Consider the following 23168-nt stretch of genomic DNA (forward strand, 5'->3'; position numbering starts at 1 on the left):
ACCTGCCAATTCAACATCATGATGCCCAGCTCCCCTCTCCTTCCCCAGGAGAGGTGCTTGTACCTGGGGTCCTGATGGCACACAGCCCCCGATGTTCGCTTCTGGCTGGAGTTGCTGGTAATGGCTGGAGGGTTGGCATCTGGCCACTTTATGAAAGTTGCCAGTGTCTCCTGAAAGAGGAATTTGGAGAGTGGATTTTCACTGCCATGAATGGAGGGGCTTGAGGCATTCAAATAGGCACCTTCTAAAGTGGCTTTGCCCAGTTACATGCTGCCGTCACTCTTTGGGCTACTGAACATCAACCTGGCCTGGGCAGCAGGTCAAGTAAAATGCCTCATTTCCTCTGTGTGATACTCTCTTCCCCACCCCCCCTCCCCAATCTTGACACTTCCACTTTATTCACTTAGGCTCCTCTCCTTATCCTACCACCCTCTTGGTGATTCACTCATTCCCTTCCCAGAGCCCAATCAGACAGGACCAGGTGCATCCCCATTATGACAATCAAAGCCTTGCTCCCTGGTCAGTCTTGCAGCTGCACAGGGATCCCTCAGTACTCACTGAGCAATCCTTCCGCAGGGTCTGGATGCACCCCGAGTTGTCATTTTGGATGCAGCAGCCTGAGTTGCGCTCGCGGTCCCTCTCACGTTGAACAAGCTTCTCCACCTGGTGGTCCTTCCGGATGCATGGGGAGAACTTGGCTCCCAGGTGAATCAGGTCAATCTGAAAGGCAACACCAATCCAAAGACAGGGTTGGCTCCAGGTAAAAGACAATCTCTACAACAGTTCCTTCGCCTAGCTCAATTCCTCTCCCAATCAGTTGCTAGATGTACCCAAATATGCCACCACACAAAGCCAGGCCATGTCAACACTAGGAAAGGGGAGCCTGATGTCAATAGCATGCACAAGTTGCATGCATTTTATGCCTAATAAACCTCCCTTCCTTCATGATTGGAGCTGCCTCTACCAGATCAAAGGTATGGTACCATAACCAGAATATTAGGATGATTGCTGTATACATAGCTGGTGTTAGTTCAGTGGCAGGAAATGCACCGAAGGGGTTTGGGGAATGCTTCTTCACTGCCGCTCTCCCCCACACTCCCCAAAACTCTTTCAGATCTGCATCACAAAACACAAGTAGCAATGGAGATGGAGAGAAAGCAAGTCCAGAGCTGTATGTGGCACTGCAAGACATCAGGCCAGATGTGCTGGGAAAAGCTTTGCATCTGGCCAAAGTCTGCCCGACTCTTGAGTCATTCTCCCCATTTCAGTGTACTGGTGGGTTAATTCCTCTTGGCCTTCTGGGAAGCCAAGGGGTGGGAAAGGGGGGTGCGAGAAGGTGATCCCAAGCAACAGTCCTGCCCCTTACCGAGCTTGGGCCGATCCAGAAGTTCTCCTGCTGAATGTACTTCACGCTCTCATACACCCCCTTGTTTCTCAGCACCTGCCAAATGGTCAAGAAGTTCAGAGGGCAAATCACACCATGGGCTGGACAACAACAAGCAGCAGCAACGACCTAATATGATGTGAACAAAACTTTGCACACCCAAGACTCTGGCTGCAGCTCTGACTGCCAGCAGCAACCAAGATTCTTCATCCCATCTGTACTGCCTGTCATTTTTACTGGGTTGCCCAGTGTAACTTAATATAAACTTGGCTCAGGGGTCTTCTTCACTAGGGGTGAGAGAGGAGAGAAAAGCCAACTTCATTTTCTGGTCTGTTTAGGCACTTGGAGCCCTCACTGCTGTAGTATCTGAGTTAAGGGCTTTTTTATTTACATGATACCCCTGAGAGAGAAAGCTGTTATTCCCCCTTTTCAGACTGGGAATGGAGGATCAAAGATAAGTGACCTATTCAAGGTCATACTAGAAGCCGGTGGCAGGGAATGGGACCCGATCCCAAGTTTTCCCCGTTCCAGCCTGGTGCACTATCATTCTGACTATGATCCCAGGCTGTAATTCAGGAATGACAATCTGGGGAAAAACAGAGAAAACTCCCTTCCTCTCCCTGCAAGCGGAGCACATATGCTATGAAGTCACAAATGCACTAGCCATGGAGCCATGCCAGGCCCTTTATACAGGCCCACTAAGCTCAAAAATAGCACCAGAAAATGTAGTGACTTCCTCTGGGGGGAAGGGAGGGGGAAGGAAATCAGAGTAGGTGTAAAGAGATAGAAGGTTACAGAAAGAGGATGATACGCTGGCTGTCTACACAGGAAGACCCAGTTCCTGTCTCCCTCAGTGCTCGGGTGACTAGGGGAGAGAGAAGCAACAACTACTGAGAAAGTCAAGTCCAACTGGGATAGTGCAAAGGTAGAACCTCCTGACGCAGTCTTGCTTTGGTCAGCAACTGGAACACTGGTGCTGTCCAGGCAGGAAGTGACAGCCAGGTGACACCTGCCCCATGCCCTGCTTGGCAAGATTGCATTGAAACAGCCATATGGGATCAATCAGGATCTAATAAACTTACTAACTCTGTCTTCACATGCTGGGCGAAGCCAATGGGCGCAATCCCATAGGTACATATAACCAGCAGGGTGATGATGATATGCACAAAGGTGATCCAATAGGTGAAGTATGGCCTGGGAGAGGGGAACAGAGACAGGAATTACTTTTCATAGACTGCGAGTGATTTGGGCGCAGCCAATTCTCATGTTAAACCAACAGATCCCACAGCCTGAAGTGGCAGGGATATCGCAGCTCAGATGGAAGGAGCTTAGGACTCAATATGGCATTGGCAGAGTTGTGTGGGTGTAGGGGTCAGCAAAGGATTGAAGTAGAATGGGGTGCTATAGGTGGCTGTGAAAGTCCACTGGGACACCTGCAGGACAGGGATGAAGTGCCAGAACTGGCCTATCAGGGCACTTTGTGGGTCAGAACCCACTTTGTGGGTTCATTGGCAAAGAAACTGGCAGGGCAGGGTGTCAAAGCAGGCAGAGCAAGGGGCCTGCAGTGGGCATTGCGGTGCACTGCAGAATCGTGGGAGGCAGGCACCACAGCTGGAATGCCAGGGGCGCCACATGTCTGGATGGAGATGCGCTGGCAGAGCTTCCCAGGATGGCAGCTGTGGTGTCCAGCCTAAGCCCAGGCCCTTATAAAACAAGTGCTGGTCTCCCTCAGGCAACCAGAACCTAGTTCTCACCTATGACTGTCAGTGTTCTCCAGCTGAGACTGCACCATGCTGCTGAGGCTGCGGCGATACGTCCTGTTCAGCCACTTGCCGACCACCCCCAGCCCGTAGTATCGCTTCTTGCGGTCGAAGGCGAAGTGTTTCACTTTGGAAGCAATCCGTTTGCCCCTTTTGGCCTCACTAGCAGTTGGCCCCCAGACCTTCACACCTTCCTTCCTGCAGCAAGAATAGCCATTCAAAAAGAGAAGGTGATTGAATCCCAGACCTCCTTGGACCTTATCCCAGCATGAACCCATCCTCCCAGAAGCAAAAGGAGATGCCAAGATAAGAGAAATCTCTTGGCTTAATCTCTACTGGATAACACTCTCATCCAATTCTGCTCCACTCCTTACATCATCAACACCATCAGGGATGGTAGTAGCTCTGGAGATGCCTAGGACTGGGACACCAAGGGCACCATGGCACGTCCGAAGGAAAAAGCAGACAAATTTCTGGGACTGGGCCTTGACATAGCTGCAAGCCCAGATATGGCTCAATCCAGAGCCAACACTCACTGAAATGGCTGCTCCACCTCGAGGGATCGGGCTTCTTCTCCCACATGCTGCATTCGCAAGTAGTTGGCCGAGAGGGGTGGTGATTCAAAGACATCATCTGGCATGGAATACATCTCATCGTGCATCTCCATCTGTGGGCAGCACAGCAGAGACACCCGTGACGGCCTGGCTCATCCTAACAAGCCTTGGTCTTGCCACACATGAGCAAGCTGACTAGACCTCTGGGCTCAGATCGAACTGACTTACAAGGCTCCAGGGTGGCAGAGGCCAATTGATTCTATGTGAAGATCAACCCCTGGTTCAGCATCACAGGAACTGCTAGTTTCTTTACTGAGCATTGACAGCATTTTGTAAGTGGGCTGAAGACTAGGCCTGTGCAAGTGGCTAGTATTCGCTTCGGATTCAGCTGATTCGGGGGACAGCGATTCGATTTGGTGATTCAAATCACTGTCCCGATTCGCTTCTGTCCACTCAGCCAGGCCTATCCTCCCAGCTTGGCAATGGCTGCCCTGCCTGCCCCAGCTCCCAGAGAAAAAAAGCCCCACTCACCGGGTGCTGCCAGGCAGGGGGCGATCCCTGCTGCCCCCCACTGCGTGGGGGGCTCAGCATGAGCCCCCCTGACTCCCCCCCCCACTGTCCCAGCCCCCCCCTGCGGCTCTGGCCCTTTAAGAAAAACAAACAAAAACAAAAAAAAGAGAAACCCCCCAAACTCACCAAATCCCCACTGCCTCCCGCTGCCCCATGCCACGTTGGGGGCTCTGTACAAGCCCCCAGAAGCCCCGAGGCTGCTGCAGGAGCAATGAGTCCCAGGGCTTTTCTCATTTTTTTCCTTAAAAGGGCCAGAGCCACAGTGGGCAGGGCAGCCATGCCGGGGGGAGCTCATGCAGAGCCCCCCATGCAGTGTGGGGGGAAGCAGTGATTACTCCCTGCCCGGCAGCACCTGGTGAGCACTGGAGCTTTTCTTTAAAGGGCCAGGAGCTGGGGCAGGCGGGGCAGCCATGGGGGGGCTGCCCCGCCCATGGTCCCCTCATGGTCATGTCCCCCCATGGTCCCCTCCCCACTCCTGCAGATCCCCTCACCCCCTCCCCTACTTACCAGCTACGAGTCTGGCTGCAGCTCCCTGCTGCAGCCACCGGGGACTGCCCAAATCATCGAAGCTCTCCAAATCTTTTCCAAAGCCTCAGAGAGCTTCGAATCAATTTGGACCTTTAAATTGGTCCCCTGATTCGATTCAAATTTGGAGATTCTGCCAACGAAGCAGGCCGAAACTCCTCCGAATTGAATCACTGCCCAAAGCTTCACAGAGCCCTACTGAAGACCAGGTCTTTCCATGCCCCATAACACAGCTGGAATATGCAGTACTAAGGACCATCTGTTAGCAGCCATGTTTGTTACAGTGGCTGAGAACCAAATAAGTTGGAGACCCTCTGCCCCAAAACACTGCAGGCTCAAGTCCCTGGGACCCTACAATCCAAACAGACCACCCTACAGCAGTAGCTTCTAGGTCCTATGGGCAAAGGGAAGCTGGTGGCCACATGAAAAGGTGCTTTCCCTGCCTACATATGAACAAACATAGTAGCTGCCAGGCCCCTTAAAACTGATCCCACACCCAGGCAACAAGCAAGGAAATGACAAAGAAAGAAAAGCACCCTGCCAGCATTGTAGCAGATTGGGAGTGCAGCATTCTCTGCTGGGTGAATCGATGCCTGTGCTGCTGCAAAAGCTCTCTGGGGGAGGGAACTTGTCACATCACAGGTGACTATACCAATCTCAGAGCTAAAATCAAAGGGCATCAGCAAGAGTGAGCCCACAAGGAGGCAAGGGACAGTGGAGATATGGACTGGACTTAACCAATCTTCCAGCCATTGCAGCTAGAAAACCAAATCTGTGAGTTTGTAAGAGAGCCCCAGGCTCTCTGTTACTTTAAGATAAAGGCAGTCCAGCCAGGGAGCATTACAGGGCAGGCAGGGGGCAACAGGGCCAATGAGGCAATTAGCAGCCAGCCCAGGCAGTCACCTGACCAGAAGTAGGCAGAGCCCTGGGAGTACATAAGCCTGGGGTTTGGGCTGGCAAGCCAGTCTGGCCCTGCTCACTACAAGGTTAGGAGCTCCTGCCCAGGAGAGGCTCCCAGGGATGCTGGTCTGATTGCTGCCTGTGGGAACATGGAGGCTCAGGGAGCTACAAGGAGTCAGATTAGGAGGTATGCAGCACAAGGGTAAAGAAAGCTTGCCCTCTTAAAAAGGTACAGAGGGATGCTTTCTCTGTTGTTGTTGTTATGTTATAGCCTGGGAACTTGTTTACTTTATCATTTGTACCAGCAGTTTTGGGTTGGGACTATAGGGGTGGCAGGAGGTCCCATTAGTGCCCAAGGGGCAGGCTCAAGGCTCTAGCACTTATTTAGCCCGTAGCGGATGGAGAGTGCAAGGTGCAGCCAGCCAGGGGCCAGGGGACTGGTGATGGAAGGGACAAGCAGAGCTAGAACCTCAAAGCCAAGTCCAATTCAGTGGGTCCAGGCTAGAAAGCCTAGCAAGATTAAAGGGGCAGACACTAAGGAGGCCAAAGCCCCAAGCCCCACACAGGGAACACCACTGCAGTAACACCTGCAAGGCATGGGGCATGGTAAAGGGAAGAATTTGGAGCCATGCAATTAGCCCTTAAAGCTTGAGGTACCCTTTGGTGACACAGTTACAGTGAGGCCCAGCAAGGGGCCTGAGGGCCAGTGAAGCCCAATGAGGGGCCTGGGTGCAGACAGAGACCAGCAGGGTCCAGTTGGACTAAGGCCACGCAAAGGCCTGTAGGCAGCCTCCCTATTCATTTATTTACATTAAGGCATGGCAGGCGAGACAGGAAGGTGCCCTAGGGGCAGAGTACGGCATGATCCCAGAGCCACAAGGGGGTGTCATGGCTACCCCTGGGACCCCAACATGTTACAGAGTTAAAAAACCCCACAAAAAACCCAACCAAAGGCTACAGACAGAAGTCAGGACAGAGCCAGCCTTCGATCTCTGAGGACTCCCAGATGCCTCCTGACTCATAGGGCTGGATATGTGGACCGTGAGGCAGGCAGGACTTGGCTCAGAGGGGTCAAGCTGGGCTGTCATGGAAACTTGCTTGCCTTACTGAAGAAGGAGGAGTCCAGTGTGTCTGCTGCATCCACTACATCCTCATCCAGGAAGCTGGGATACATGAAGCTCCGTTTGGTAGTTCTTTGTTTCGGTGCCAAGGGCTCCAATGCAGAACGCCCCTTTCAAGGGAGAACAAAGCAAAGCAACGGTCAATGAAGGAAAAGACGACTCCAGTATTTGCATAGAGGTCAGCCCTGGGGCTGCAACTTATGTACATAGGTTCCCCCAGAGAAGAAAGACATCAATGCTTTAACCTTCGATTAAGGTATTTTGGAGCGTTTCACCTACTTCCTGCAGCTCCACCAGCATTAACTGATAGTTATTCCATAACATGCATCTTTACCCCAGTGACACCAGCCCCACGAGCACCTTTATTTCCAAATGGTTAAGCTTACACTGTGATGACTGAAGGTGAGCCCAGCCATTTGTCAACACAATACACTTCTGCCTTCTGACTGTGCTAGAACTAGCAATCGTACTAATCAAGACATGTCAAGACACCTCTCAAAGAATGTCAGCCACATAATCCAACCACACTGCAAACCAGTTTTCTATAGCTGGTGGGAGCAGGCTTTCTCCAAGATGAAGATGGCCTGCTGCAGGACCCTACAGAACCCTCCCAAAAAAGGATCATAGTGTTCAAGGTTGGAAGATCAGCATCAGATGGCATTTTCACTCAGCCACCCAACTTCTCTCATTGAAATTCTGCTCTGAAAAAGGGAATTGAGGATGCGCTGAAATCTGAACATCAAGATCCCAAACTAACATTTTCCTATTATCATGAGGAAAAGTGAATTTGGAGGTCTGTAAGTAAGTCCTCAAGCAAGACATGGGAAATCAAGCATTGTAGGGAAAAAACCCCAAACAAACCACACTCACTGCATTTGAGACCCCTGGGGCAACCCTAGGTGACACCAAGCCCAAGTGGAGATCTTGGTCTTTGTAACACAGACATGCAAGTCCAACACTCTGAGGGAATTTGAGTAGATGGTACCATATTACCAAGCAGAACTCACTTTGATTAGAGCTGCAGCTGCCCTGAAGCTCATGCGAGCGACAGATTGCCTCTTCCTTCGGGGCAAACGCGCATAGCCCGACCGTACGCTGTTGAATGATGCCAAAGACATGACTCCTGGGGTCAAGGGTGGTAGAACCGGGTGAGGGGTCCGAGGACGATCAACTTCATCTGGATGCCGAAACGGGCGGCCCCTGGCCAAGGGATCTACAATCTTAAAAATTACACATAGGAGAGATGCTGGAGTCAATGAATGAGCCTGGACTGTTAGCTACATGTGTAGAAGGAAACGGAAGAAAAGGCAGGTATACATTTTGCAAGTAGATCCTAGTGTAAACAGACCTTCTGTTGGGATTGAACCCAGAACGTTTGATTGACAAGCCAGAGCTGCTACTGCTGATACCACAAGGTCACTCTTAGATGGTATTTTGGGCAATACTTAGAAGAAAAAAAAACAACTGTCCCAATGGAAGACACTGGCCACCTGGCTACCCCTTGCTACACTGCATCCTGGAGGGGATGGCCCAGATTTGGGGTCTGGTTTAACATTCAAATGAGAGAGTGAGGCCAGGAAAGGCCCCTGAAGGTCCTACCTTGGGCATCTTAGATGGCTTTGGTGACTCAGTGCCTTGGAAGGAGGGCACCTCCTGGCTGGGGAGCTCCAAGTCGCGGTAAGGGGCCTTGAGCTTGCCATACCTCAGGCTGCAGTGCTGCAGGCTCTTGCGTTGCCAGTGTTGTCGCTTTCCTTCCCAGTCGCCACTGACACCAAACCAATCTGCCGTCCCCCTGGAGACCCCAGGTGAGACAGAAGTCATTGCTCAGCTGAGACATAGCCTATGCAGGCTGTGGCATGCAGACTAAGCACATGGGGGTGAAAAGCCAAACAATGAGGGCCACAGTCCCTACAATACTGCCCGTGACTTGGCACTGTGCCTATCTAACATCTCCCTTACATTCCTTCTACTGTTTACAGAATTACAAAGCAACGTAGAGCTGATTGCAACTGTGCTCTAAGGGACTAGGGAGGTAATTGCTCAGGTTTGGCGTAAGCAGTGCTCAGATCCCGCTTTTCATATAAATGACATGAGTGCAGTGATATTAGCTCAGCTGCTTTATCAAGGCCACTCCCCCCCTCCCCCCACCCCCCCCACAGAAGTCAATCTGCAGCCTCTGTCCCAACTCTGCCCTGCCAGGATGGGTTGGCTCCCTAAATGCCATCACCACCAATGGTGGCAGAGCACCAGGCAGACCTTGCCAGCATGATGCAGAAACAGAAGTACAACCCACTGTGTGAAGTTCTACATAAGTCCTGGTAAGAAACTCTCATCCCCAAGAACTGGCTCTGTGCTGAAAAGGCAGCTGTTCTAACCCTAATTAGGGACCCTTGAGTTGTTCCCAAAATAGGAATTGTCCATATGAAAACAAAAATAGAGAACATTAGCTTCTCTGGTATACAGCTTCAGACCCCTGCTGCCTGGTACCTCCGTACTGTGCCTGGAGTCAAAGTAGAGCCCGTCTCATGAGAAGCAAGGAACTATTTCCCCCCCCTCAACCCAGTGCACCCAAGCACTAGCTGATGCCCTCAGCGCTGCACACCACTTACCTGCGAATGCTCTGGGACAGGGAGGTCTGTCTGCGGAAGCCAGGCCGCCTCTCCAAGGGACTGTCATCTCTCCTCCCTCTGGGTTCTTGCAGGCTCACACTCTTCTGATACACTGGGACTTTGAGAGGCTGGAAAGCACAGTAAGCTGTTAGGTGAGCCAAACTGGGGAGAAGAACACATCTCTGGACAGCACAAGTCACTTGGCCCCATGCTGCTCAGCCAGCTGGGTAGGAGCTGAGCCTGATTATGGTCTCCATTGTAGCTGAAACATTAGGGGGTGCCCAGAGGTGACCTGAAGTCTGAACTTGATTAGCTGCATAAAGCATGACTACAGGTGTCCTCTTTGCATAGGAGCTGCACCTCCAGCTGCAAAACTGAGCCCTTTCCCCATCCACCTGCCTTTCAGCAGCACGGCACCCATGTAATATCCCATGGTGGGTTCTTGGGGTGAATGACTGCTCCCAGCCAAGGGCTGAAGAGATCAAGTGCGTTTGCTGAGGTCAGGAGGGAACCACTGCTAACCATCTCATACTGGCTAGAAGCCCACCCCTGGAAGGCGGTAACTGCTGACACATACCACCCCAGGCAGGCAGTTTGAGAGCAGCCTGGAGAACACGACCATTCGGGGCTCACATCTGGGTGTCCTACCATTCCTTCGGGCAGACCCTATCTACCAAGATGACCACAGTAAAGAAAAAATGCTTTCCCACGCCAAGGGCTGCTGATGCTTAGCGGGTTAACCAACCAATTGGAGCCTGGGATTTGATGCCCCCATGCACGCTTACCACTTTCAGGCTGCTGTCGTCTTCTGCCGGCACTGGTGGAATCGTGATGGAGAGGTTGGGGGGCTTCTTGCTCTGCAGGCGGCTGCTGCTGCTGCTGGAGCGGCTGCCCCCGTTCTTATCGCTGGACGACATCTTCAGCGGGAGGAGCTAGGCAGGCTGAAGGAGGAAGGGTGGGGGGAAGGAGGGAAAAGAGAAGGGGAGAACATAAGTTAGTCCATAGATTTTTGGGCCAGCATTGCTGACTGCGCAGGGGTGGGTGTCAATCAGTCTCCTCTCCAGGGAGGAGGCCAGGTAACGGCTAAGATGCCCATTCCATGGATTTATCGCAGTCCCTCCCTCACCGCCTGCTGCAGAGTAAGCAGATACACGCCAGAGCCCATTGGAGAAAGTATTAACCATTAATGGTTCTTAGTGCTGCAGAGATCCTGGCAATTCTCTAAGCGCTTCTCCTGCCACCGCAAGATGAATGCGGACCAGTGGGGGCCTCTACTTTGCCCCCATCCTATGAGAGATCAGCATTGTACACCTTAAATTCTTCCTTGCAGATGGCCTACATACTACCCAAATATCACAACAGATTTCATCAGCTCTAAACCAGCCTCACTTAACAAATGAAAGAAGCAAAATCATCTGCCCAAGGCAGGAAGTCAATGGAATCAAAACCCCCAGCTCCCAGGCCCTTCTTCCAAGACCTTCTGCAGCTTGACAGCGCTGTGGGTTTCAGGACACCTGCTACTCCCAGTGGTCCAAGTTGTGGTGCTGCCCAGAAAGGCTGTACGTTGCTCGATCCAGGCTTTGAAGATGCTTCCCTCTAGTCCAAGCCACTTGTCTCACTTTGTTGGCCATACACAGCCCAGGAGCTGACGGCCAAACAGATTCCCTGATGCTGTTTCACTGCCCAAGAGCTGCACTTATTCAGCACAGGCCTCCCATTAAAAAAACAAAACAAAAATGGAGCTCCTGTTAGTCCAGAGCAATTGAAGCTGAACAAGAAAACTATTTGCAGACCATGACACCTGTTGGCCAAGGGGATGCTCTCCCAAGTGCTGCAGTGGAAGCGTGCAGTTGGCAAGATTTTGGAGAGCAAAGTAGTTATGCTGAAAACAGCCCTGCACTAGTGGGGAGAAGGACTAGATGGTCAGAAAAGCCTTTGTCATCCTTGGCTTCAAAAGGTACTTAAAACCCATGGGCTAACAAAGCAAGTCCAAAAGGGAGCATGTGAGTGATTTTACCTGGAGCAACCTAGGAGAGAGAGAAAAACAGAATGAATCGTCCCTTCTGCCCTGATCTCTCCAGAAAACACTGAGGCCAACTTGGCCAGAAGGAAGTGAGTCTCAGTGCCAAAGACTTTCAGCAAACAGACCAGTCAAGGTCATCCCCCTCCTGTCTCACAGGGGGAGAGCAGGAGAGAAAGCTCTTTCATGCGGCGCACAACGTTCCAGCACAGTCGGCTTTAGCAAGCTCTTCAGCACTTAATCCTGTTAGTGGCACTACTAATCTTCCAGCCCCTTGCTTGTGAAATCAGACCCCTCAGCTCATGAACAAAAGCAGCTATTACCCCTCCAGCCCAAGAACAAAAGCAGGAGGAGAGGCAACGTGCTGGAACCAAAGTGCCAGCCTGGCACAGCAGAGGAATGGGCAGCCTGTTCCTACCCGATGTGGACAAAGGAATTGCAAAAATCCCAGTGACCAGCTCCTGGAGGCAATATACAGAAAGCACTTGAATTTCTGGACTTCCTTTTGAAGTACAGGATTAAGGTAGGCAGACTCTGGGACAGCTAATAACAAACATCTCTGTGCTTTGCCCTCTGGCCATCCAGTGCAGTGCTGTGCTCATTAATATAAAACTGGAATTGCTTCTTTTATATCTTTTTTGGTAGGGCAAGCAGCAAGCCACAGCTCTCAACCCCATGCACCAGTCTACACTCCCATGAAACGATGGCAGGAGCACAGGCTTCAAAAGGCAGCGTGACCAAGGGAAGCAAAGAGAGGGGGTCCGATACGGAGGTCCTTCAGCATTTGGATGAACTTCTTGAGCAGCTCTGTAGAATCACGCCACAAATGTGGAAGGGAGATGGAGCACGAAAAACTGACACACATGAAACAAGTTACTGGTACCCACTGTGCCCCCCCGTGGAAAGCTGGCACCATGTGCAATCATTCTGGAGTGACCCAAAAGCATCAAGAGATCCAGGCCGAACTCCCATTTTTGCCAACATCCTGTGCTACCCCGAGTAAAGTCACTGCCCCCAAGTTTCCCCCTCTGCTGCAAAGTTGCTTTAAGGTTAGTATCCGCTTAACACCATCGCTCTTCAACCAGTACTAGGACACCAGAAACAGATTTCACCAACGAGCAGGCTTCATGTGCTTCAACCCTCCTACCTTCTTCTCTGGTGGGTCTCTCTCCCTATACCCTGGTGTGGGATGGCAGCCTGTCAGGGAATACAGGAAGCTGTAGCCAAGGAGCCCTGTCCTTCCTGCAGTACAGACCTGTGGAGCTGGACCCACTAAAGGGTGGCAGTGGTTTACTAGCAATGCAGAGAAAAGCTGGGCTTTGGTGCACAGATTGGGCCAGGGTGCGAGGAAGAAGCAGCCGAAAACAGCAGCTTTGCCTCACTGCTTTCAAGCGTGCGGGGGCTCCTCCACCAAAGCACTCCAGGATCCAGTCCTAAATGTCCGTGGTTTATGAACTACAAGCTTCTCGTTCTCAGCACAGTCCCTAGGACCTCGCCATCTCTCATCCCTCCTGCCACCATGGCTGACTCGTTAGCCGCTTTGTGTTCTGTGTAGTCCACACTGCCGTGGCACTGGCCCAACAGCATGAGATGTTCTTCTGCTGACAAGATACAGCGTATTTGTTTCTTAGTACAGCTCCATTTAGCAAAACCTTCCTGGTTACCTGAAGAGATGTCTATCTAAGACCAAGTATGAGCACAACCATATTCCAGCACAAAGGCCAACACAATTCAAGCTTTGGAAGCTGGTTGGAAGTCCAAATTTTATAAAGAAATTTTTCCCGTATCCAATCACGGCCCTGTGCCAAGGGTAATGAAAATATCAGGAAAGAAAGCCTGTGTGTGGGAAAGAATGTGTGTGGTATTTAATGCAAGCACAAGTAACCCAGCGGTCCAAATGTCTTGGGTTTGATCGTTCCCCACCGACACATCCCCACTGGCCTTTTAAATAGCTGTACGATGCGACAGATCTGGGGTCTGTTTCATCTTCTAGGTGTTGAGCCTTTATGAGGGGGAGAGTCCAGCCATTCACTGAAACCATGAGGACTAGGAGCTTCTTGTCTTAAATCTAAAGCAGAGCTTCTCCCAGAACTGCACACCATCAGGAGCTGGGGTTTTAAGGAAACCATCAACTCACAAGAAAGCTGGCTGGGCTGCGCTTGCCCTTAATGCAGGACATGAACACAATGATGGTATCCTCTTGAAGCTAGACTGGCTATGAGCTAGAAATGCTTTAAGAAAACAGCCCCTTTCAGAAGGCTGAATAAAAGGAAGAGAAGAAACAGGTAAATGCACTAGTGAGGCCCAGGGTTTGTACTTCAGATGTCAGGTCCAGGATCAACAAAAGAAAGTAAGTCTTCCCATGACGTGCAGCTCTGAGCTCATGGTGATGGGTTTGGCACTTCTCAGTAATAATTCATGGAGACTCTATGTTGAAGAGGAGGAAGGAGGGTTATGAGACCAAGTGGCTTTAATGCAACAGGAGACTGCTTGAAATACATGGGCAAGAAGGGGAAATGGTGCCTCAAGACAAGACACTTGTACAAACATTGGAGAGTTGAGGGGCTATGCCAGGACAGCTGATTCTGGGGGTTTCATCTCCTCTCCAACTAACCTACCCAACCAGCCTGAACCAAGGCCTGTAAACGCTTGGCTCGAAGGAACTCTGAGCAGGTAGAAAAGGAGCACGACTGGGGAGAAAACTGAGGAAGGTCAGCCTGCCTCCAGTACTGCCTGGGGAGGATAAACCGTTAGATAGGAAAACATTATACACGACTGCTTTACACCAGGCTTAAAATGTTTTATTCCCTTTGGTATGCACCACTTTGGTTTATGGTAGGCTGCCTGGGTTGCTACCTCTGACTGGTCCCAGGCTCCTGACAAAGCTCAGCTGGGTGTGCTGGGCAAGCAGAGCCAGAGCTCGGGGCCCAGTAAGGGTGGGGAAGAGGCCTTGTGCAATTAGCTAAGAGCACAAATGAGTTACTGAAAGGCAGAAGAAAGCAGGGATTTAGCACACATCTGCTGCTCTGCGTTAAACACCCATGTACACTCTCATCCTCAGCAAGTGAATGCTAACCTGTGAGATGACCCCCAGATGGAAGACCACTAATCTGCTGTGGACTGGCTTTCACTCACCCCAGGGTAGGAGCATGCACATGGACAGTTACTAGAGAGCAGCCAACACACTGCGAAGCCTTGGCTTCCTTCTTCTTTTGGTTACTTATTCACATGCCCATACCCATGGTCCAAGACCTGAGAGGATATGCCCAGAGATGCCCTCCCAGCCGTGATGGAAGCAGAAGAAAAAAGGGGTACTTCTCTGGGAAATGCATGAATAGCTGAATGCACAGCACTCATGGAAACAAGATGGCTAATGTCATAAAGAGAGACCAGATAACGGAGTTCATGCTCACTAGTTACATCTCTAAAGCATGTAAAGACATTTCTCCAGCCAAAGCACAAGTGGGAGGAAGACCAAAGTGAGCAGCCAACCTGAGTGTGCCTGGGAGGTCAGTCACCTGGGTTTAATCTTCATTAGAAGTGGAAACCTCAGGCCATACAGTAATAACCAAGGGCAGCCCTGCCTTTTCTAGTCTGCATTAACGAGGAAACTTGCCATATTATTAGTGTCATCACCCATCTGTGATGGGTATAAACACCCACTAAGGGTCTCTGAAGCCTGGCAAATTCATCTCATTTGTGCTCCAGTCTCGGGTGGGATCTTCTATTCAGAAAGGGAACTGCACTGTAAAATGTAATCCCCTCTGCTCCAATAAAAGTAGGAGTGATGATGCCAGGGAAGTTAGAAACAAGCCAGTGAGGCAAAGCCCCGAGGCTTTGTGCTTCCAGCCTACAGGCCTCCCAAATTTGCTGCAATCCCCATAGTCCTGTAGCTCAGATCATGCAATCCTGAAAGCTTTCCAGGTATCCCATGCCCAGTGGGAAAGAGGATTAATAGGGGATGCTAATGCTTCAAAGTGAATTACTTTTAAGAAGCTGAAGCATCTAAATTTCATGTACTGAACTGCAGTGGGTTGTCTGGCGGAGCAGTGCTGCGGAGCCTCATGTTTTAGCAGGAACAAATAATTCCATGTGAATGTAACAGCTAGATCCTCTTAGGAAATGACGCAGGCTCTGGAAGAGACAAGTCCCCATTACCAGGAGCCACATTTGAGAGCCATGTGCTCACTGGAGCTCTGGGCTCCAAGAAAAAGTTATAGCCTGCCCAGCTGGTATAATCTACTTCCATCTACAGAGGTGTGCAGCCTCAGTGTAGTTGCTGCCTTGCCTTCCTCTGCATTCAGGCATGAAAGTGCCCATGGCAGGGCTGCTCTGAAGAGGCTGGCATGGTCCCTGGAATGTCTTTTACCACCGCAACTCTGCGGTCACCTGGTGCGATGCAAGGGACCATGCCTGCTAGAAGCCAGGTCCCTTCCGCAACACTGCGCTCATTAAGACAAACACCCCCACTGCTCCTCTGAGATCTGGAGGAGGCTGGTTTGAAGTCAAACCTAGCAGGGGAAAAGCAGACTGGCTGGAGAACAAGAATAGGAAGCAGCTGCAGATCCCTTGTATGTCTGCCAGTCACATGCCCAATCTGCACCAGTTTCTTCTCCGGGCAGGCATGCTCTCCTGAGGCACCAATGTGCCCACAACATCTATTCCCCTGACCTCTATCACAAGCCCTGAACGCCAAGCTGAAGAGCAGCTTTACCCTCTGTTTGCAGCACTGACCCTCACTACAGCTTCTCGATCCAGCTCTGGAGCATCTCAATGGCAAGGCTAGGGCCCTTGCTGAGGCCCGCAGTTTCATGAGAGCTACAGATCTTAGACAAATGGCTGAGTTACTGTCACACTGGCCTGAGCCCGACAGGTCTTCTTCTCACCCCTGCAGCAGGATCAAATCGGATTTCCATCCCCGCAACTAGGCTACAGCAATGTTTAAGGCACCCAGCCCTGCAGCATTTGGGCACCAAATACAAAAACCAGGTCCCTGCACATAAATAACTGGTCATATGCATGTGTCCGACCAAACTCTCTGGGCTTAGCTATGCAGTCTCTCTCAATTGAGGTAACCTGTTGCTGTTAACCTTGAGTGGGTTAACATATTTATAAGGGGAGTTTGGGAACTCCCTTATGCTTGTTCCCTAGAAGAAAGTTTGTAGGTTATTTTGAGTCCCAGGGGGTTAGGGTTGTGTCCACATAATGCGAGCTTGCCAGGTTCCTCGAGATCAATTCAGAGGTGCAAAGTCAGCCCAGTACAGCTATCCCTCTGAAACCAGGAGCCCTGCCCATGAATAAGCCGGTTCCTGGCCATGCTATCCCAAGAGGGTTGATATCCCAAGCGGGATCTTTACGGCCTACTGAGCTTCCCCCTGCAAACCTTTCTAGGAGAAAGCAGAGAGGCAACTCAACAACAGGCTGGAACATCCCAGTCTGAGTGAAATGCAAAGCCAGCTCAAAAAGCAGAATCCAGTGACTATCTGTTATTTCCCCTTGAAAAGCACTTGGAAAGCACTTGGTGAGGCAGAAATGAAAACTAAGCAAGTTTCACTGCACCCTTGGGAAGCAGACATTATCTTTAGATGTGGAAAGAGGCCCAGAAGCCACAGTACATCGGGGCACTTCTATTCCCAAGTTTCCCCAACTCCTTAATTCCAAGCCCTGTGTTCGATTGTAGAGGACAATCAGTCAGAGACCTAAACCTGCTACAAAACACAGCATGATTCTGAACTGTGCCGCTATAATTAAGTTCCTACTAACCACCGCTGCACATCTCAAGGCTGCTTAGTGACGAAAATAAGACTGACCAGCAAGGGGCAGCAGCATCCAGGTTCTTCTACTCGCTGCATAAGACTGAGCTCTTACCAGATGCATTTGTTAATAGCTGGTCTCGTTTCAGGGTGGAAAGGAGCCTGTACACAAACAGCACTAAATCAAGCTGTCTAGAATCATTAATACAAATCGGACTCCTCTCTATTGCTGCAGGCCTCTAGGAACCTGTGGTTTTCAGCAGCAGGGAGGAGAGGGAATCCAAGCTGTGATGCTCAGTTGTCTGGGAGAAAGCTTGAGATGATCAGCTGAAGAGGGCAATAGAAATGGGGGTAGGGTAGCGATGGGTAGGGCCCTGGCCTGGGAGACCTGGTTCAAATCCCCACTGTGCCATGGATTGTGTGTGAACATGTTATATGGGTTCCGAACCTTAGCTCCATATCCACAAAAAAGGCAGCATTCTTCTAGCTTGCAACTAGAGAGGAAAAACAAGCAGGCTGGGCTGTGAGGCTACCTACATTCAACCCTATGAAGAGTTCAGAGGCTATAGAAATGTAGATCATATTTTGTACCATGTAGGCATGACAGGCCTCCACAGGTTGCAGCTGACAGACTTGCATAGGGTACCCAGTACAGGCTGCTGCTCTGAGACTTTAACTAGCAATTGCAATTCAATCATTATATAGCTATAAACACTTTATGGGATCAGAAATGAAAAGTGTCCTTCCAGGCTTGCCTCTGAGCAGGTTCTTTGCATCTCACTGCAGAGGGCCGTAACAAGGACATGGCTGGTCTACTGCTGCCCCGGATACTTGGAACAGGTCACCCATTCTTGCTTCAGATTGTAGCTTTATGACCAAGTTGGTGCACCACAGCACACCAGGCCAAAGCCATTACTGGGAACAATGGAAGCTCCTGGAGACTGAGCTTTGTTGAAATTCTAGTCTGAAGAATATAGCAGCTCCCTTCCCAAGGCAGGAGGCCAGAGATGTCAAGGGAGGACAGCTCCACCTCCAGCTTTAATAGACAAGCTCAAGAGCCCTACTGTCTAATTCATGAGAGCCCTTGTCTGAAAGTCTTTCCTTTCCCTCTCAGTGGCTTACCTCATCCATAGCACTTTGCACAGTCTCTGCTTTTTTATACTACAATGGGAAATGTTGAAATGACCGATTCGATCCAATCAGTGAATGTTAAATTGTGTCTCCCCCCCCCCCCGATGATGGATGGGCAAAGTTTCCAATCTAAAATTAAACCATCATTTCATCATTTGGAGGCTGATAGGGACAGCTCTTGCAAAGCGGTTAGCTGGGGATCTGGAAGGGAAAGCATGATGCATCCACAGACATAAATGCAGATTCATCTGAGATTTTGCTCAAGGCACCATCTGGATTTCAACTGATCAGGTGAGCAGGGTGGATAGGAAATAACACACTGAGTCAGAACTGTAGGCAAATGAAGCTCTTTGCAACTGGAAGAACCTGCTCCCTTCTTCTCTCTCAAAAAAAGGGTGAATGAACCTGACCTGGCAGAACCAGAAAGAAATCCCTGGATGTTTCTGCTTAATTCATTCCGACATCCCCCTTAAGTCCCGGGGAAGGCTGAGGCCACTGCTTTCTGCTAGAGCACGAGATCCAGCTGTCCAAGGCTCTGACTGGCAGTTAACATGCTGAGGGCTTTGAAGAGCACTGGAAGAAATTTTCCATTGGACATCAGTTCCCAGAGGCAGAGAGAAGATCTGCTGGGGACATATAGCTACGTCCTCCAAGGGGGTGCACCACAAAGTGGGGGACAGGAAGGGAACCCTGGTCCTCTCCTCTGGGTGCTGCTGTAGGAGAGGGATGTTCTTGCCCCACAAGGGTGCGATTCTGCATGGTCTTGCAGAGGACAGTGGAAAGACACTTCTGCACACTCTCTCTCATGTGAGCACTTGGAAAGAGAGAACGTCTTTCTTCCCAAAAAGCTTTGTTAACAAGTTACTAGTCCTTTCCATGGGCTCCTTCTCAACAAGATTCATGGCTTCACTGTTTGGAGACAGGGCAAGAACTAGACCCACAGTCTTGGTGCCAGAGGAGTTTTGTCTGTTGGGTTAAGCCACAACGGTGCTGTTCCCCTTTCAGTGGAAGCACCGTGGCTGCCCCTTCAGTGCCGCAATGAGAAGGGACCCCAGGAGATCGCACAGAGCACTGGAGCATGGCACTTCTCACACAGGGGAGTTTCCAAGATGTACCCAAGCCAGCAGCTGCCCCTGCCCACCCTCCTCCCCCTGCCCAGCTACACATGTTCAGTGCACACTCCCCTGCCCTATGTCTTGCCTCATAGAAAGCAAATGATCCTTCGTGGGGTGTCTCAACGTCAATACTTCTACTCTTTCTCCCGTCTCTTTGCTCGTCCTTCATCCAAGGGAGCTCTGCAGTATGGCTTGACTTCCTCTTCTCTCTGGGTGCACTGGGAAGAACAAAGTAACCAGGTTAGAAGAAATGGACTTCAAATGGAAAGATAAACTTTCATTTTAACTCCTGTCTGCCCAACCTGTCTTCTTCAGCTTCTTTGAGGTAGACCTCTTCCCTCACCAGACATCTATAGAGTCTAGCACAGAGCATCTGGTCTCTGTCGGGGCATCCAGGTATAAGGCAAAGTGGTGAGGGAGAGGAGTTCACACACATGGAAGAGTGACTATCAGGGCTCCTGTTCAGTTGTACCTCATCTGCTCCCCTAACAGTGCAGGGCTCCCGCCTCAGCATTTCACAGGACCACGGACCTGTGGTAACACAAGGAGGGGCAGTGCCTTCATCACCCCCACTGTTACCAGACATCCCCTTTCCCAGGCCTCTGGGGTGCTCTGTACAGCCCCTATTGGAGCTGCCTCTGCCGTGTCTTTGGCATCTGCTGGATTTGCACGTCGTGTTGATGCTGTGATGCGTTCTCATACCATTGCCATCCTGCAAGGCTGAGCACCTACAGCACGTGCCAGTGAAAGTTACTGCCTCACCGCAGACTTCAGCCCTGTTCCAGCAGCTCTGAGGCTTAGTGGCAACAGCATCAAGGGCCTGGAGGATCGGGATTCTTATCTAGGAATTCACATGCCAGCCTTCCTTATGCCACGTGCAGCTCTGCTGTAGCTACATCTCATTGGGGAGCAATGGTGCTGTCTGCCCAAGCCCTGAAAACTGCAATTAGTCTACCAAGCACCCATACATGGAAGATTGGGGCAGTGCAAGACATGACTATGTTCTGTAGGAGAGTAGCAAAGACCAGAGCCAGCTCCTCTTGCTGCAATGCTGAGCTACTACTGCAAAAAAGTGGGGCCACAGGAGCAGAGATGTTCCTTTGATTAGCGACACCGTCCCTATGGCACGTGTGAGCAGCTTTGATTTTATACAGCAAAGCAGGAAGCGGCATAGCTGCGACTCCCACACACTGTTTATTACAATATTTTCTAGACGCAATTTCTCCAGTCCCATCAACACCAAGTCAAGTCATATCGGGGCAATCAGGACAGAATCTGAAAATATTCCCCCTCCCACAGGCTGCGACTTAAACTTGCACGCAGCATCCGTCACAGCACATGAAAGACGGAGCTCCAGCCCTGTATCCCTTTGCGTACTGGTTCTTGCTTTACCCTATTGCAAACCTTTGCTCCCTTCAGATTACTCATTCCTAAACACTCCCGTTAACACAGCCAAATTCAGCTGATCTTGCTTTGCCAGCGACAAACTCCTCACCAAGGGGCATTCACACCAGGACTGTGTCAATGCCAAGCGGGTGCGGAGCACAGGGAAAGCATAGCCAGGAACCAGCTTATTCATTTAATTACAACTTGCCTGGGAGGATTCCAGCACAGCACGGCAGAACTGAAGCTTGGGTGGAAAGTAACCCTCTGATAAGTTGGAGAGAGACTGCTTTCCCCAGCGGGGCAGACAGCAAACAAGTCAGAGATGCCAGCTGCAGCTGGTCTTCATCCCCAGCCTGGGAGCAAGTAAACACAGTCACTCCAAGAGCAGCAAGCGCGGGACTAGAACAATGCACAAGGCAGCAGAGGGTAGCAAAATCAGGAGCAACAGGGAAGTGAAGTCATGTGTGGGTGAAGACCACACCTGTTAAAATCCTCCTCCTGCAGACAGCGCTGCACATGAAAAGCACCTTCCCTCCAAGGAGCTGAGTGCTTTAGAAATGCTAAGGTATGGAAATGGGAACCTGATAAGTGTTCCTTCTACATCTCCAGATGCTAATGATAGGCATCCATCACCTGGCAGGAGTTCTCACATCAAAGGTACAAGCAAGAGAGCAGGTCCCAAGAGACTTTGGTTCAAAAGCAGCGCAGGAGATGGTGATTTGTCGGCCTTGACATTAAGCCAAGTTTGCTCTGGGCTCATTTCATTCTGGGTAGCTGGAGAATGAAAAAAAAAAGCCCTTCCACAGCCCCCCAGGATTAGGCAGCTGCCAGTTAGCCCATTATCCTGCTTCCCCGGTCATGCCATGGCAGCAGAAGTTAAGTCCCTGATTACTCAGTTTGGACCCCAGGTACCTGGTTCACTGCCCAAAGATGCTTAGCTGCGAAGCTGCATTAGCAGAGCATGTATCTAATCTCATTGTCAGACAGCTCCAGTCTACGCCGAGAAGGAAGTGCGGGGGCTTTTCCTACTCGGGGCTTTTAGGCATCAGCTCCAGAAACAAGCAGAAAGAGCCACCCAATGCAGTCACAGGAAGCAGCTTGTTGGGAAAGGCTTGCAGAGTGCAGGAAGGGCAGGGCCCCTGCGGTACCATCAGCACCCGTCTACTCCCAGTGGAAAGAATTCCAGACTGTGCCAGGACTGAAGTCGTAAGGGGCTCCTGCATTTCCCATCACACAGCATCATGGGCAAAGTATGTGCCAGGGGTTACAGAACTGCTCCAACGCATCTGTTCCCATAGCTTATTTGGATCCATCTCAGCAGAAAGGCAGAGATATTGCAAGGGGTAACCCTAGACACAGTGATGGGGTCTACTATAATTTAGAGACTATTCCCCTCCCCCAGTATAGCTCACCACACATCATTAGTCACCGCACTGTTGAATGACATTTATTCACCAACTGCAGACACTGAGATTTCTCCTCTTTGCTGGCATGCAGGCAGAAGAGGACATAGCACATACTTGGCTTACGAAGTGTTGAGAACTTATTTTTAAGCCCCCATGCCCTGCGTGCTTACACTAAGTAGTTTAAATGCTTTGTGCTTTCTCCCCAGCCCTGTGCCAGCCAGCACCCATGTCCGTTGTGGTCAGGGTGCAGAAGGGTGGATATATTTGTTTGTAGCCTGTTTCTATAGCACTGCACCTTTACTCTATCATGAATCCTCTAGCGTCTTTTAAAATACCAGTGCCTGACATACTTTTAGCACTCCTGTCCCTTCTACCATCTCCTACCCACCGATGCAGTTATTCCTAAAAAAAAGATGCAAATACTCAGCTCCCATGTGTCGTTTGTCTCTGCCTCTAAGTGAGTGGAAGGACCCAGTGATTTGGGCTGAGCTTTACAGTCTTCCACACAATATAACGTAAGCCAATTTGGCCCAGACAAGATCGGTCTGCACTGCCTAGTGCATATGGCTATTGCCATGGTTCTCGGATAAGCTGCCCCCCCACAACCTCTTTCCAGTCTTTCAAGTGCAGTCGTTACGGTCACAAACCCCCATCTGTGCTCCTTGGGAATCCTGCTGCTGTCACTGGGTCCCTGGGTTATGCCTACCTGGTTGTCAGCTGTTACCTTCCACACCCAACAGCCTCATCACCCATGAGCGTTTCCCTTCAGGAGCCTGCAAACCGTTGTAGGCTGCAGCCCCAAAGCAGCAGCTCCCTCAGAACAAAGCAGGAGGAAGCAGCGTCCAAATAAACCAACTGAAAAAGGCAGATTCATGTGTATGCACTGTCCTACCTAGGCTTGGCATCACTCTTCATCCCCAGGTAGGCATGACTC

General features: G+C 50.7%; 1 protein-coding gene across 3 annotated transcripts in view; it reads right to left on the minus strand.

Annotated features, from left to right (window-relative positions):
- Positions 1 to 23168, minus strand: part of RHBDF2 (rhomboid 5 homolog 2) — a 62851-nt gene that overhangs the window by 10113 nt on the left and 29570 nt on the right. For all 3 annotated transcript variants that reach the window (XM_014601982.3, XM_006269223.4, XM_019494427.2), the window contains exons 2-13: positions 19528 to 19660; positions 10209 to 10364; positions 9424 to 9551; positions 8414 to 8606; positions 7822 to 8034; positions 6796 to 6924; positions 3681 to 3811; positions 3139 to 3342; positions 2467 to 2578; positions 1367 to 1441; positions 559 to 720; positions 64 to 170 (exon numbers count right to left, since the gene is read on the minus strand). In XM_014601982.3, the coding sequence (XP_014457468.1) occupies positions 64 to 170; positions 559 to 720; positions 1367 to 1441; positions 2467 to 2578; positions 3139 to 3342; positions 3681 to 3811; positions 6796 to 6924; positions 7822 to 8034; positions 8414 to 8606; positions 9424 to 9551; positions 10209 to 10340 (1586 nt within the window). In that variant the 5' untranslated portion in view covers positions 10341 to 10364; positions 19528 to 19660. The remainder of the gene's footprint in view (positions 1 to 63; positions 171 to 558; positions 721 to 1366; positions 1442 to 2466; positions 2579 to 3138; positions 3343 to 3680; positions 3812 to 6795; positions 6925 to 7821; positions 8035 to 8413; positions 8607 to 9423; positions 9552 to 10208; positions 10365 to 19527; positions 19661 to 23168) is intronic.

Source organism: Alligator mississippiensis, chromosome 8 (genome assembly GCF_030867095.1).
Source record: "Alligator mississippiensis isolate rAllMis1 chromosome 8, rAllMis1, whole genome shotgun sequence".
Lineage (NCBI taxonomy): Eukaryota > Metazoa > Chordata > Crocodylia > Alligatoridae > Alligator > Alligator mississippiensis.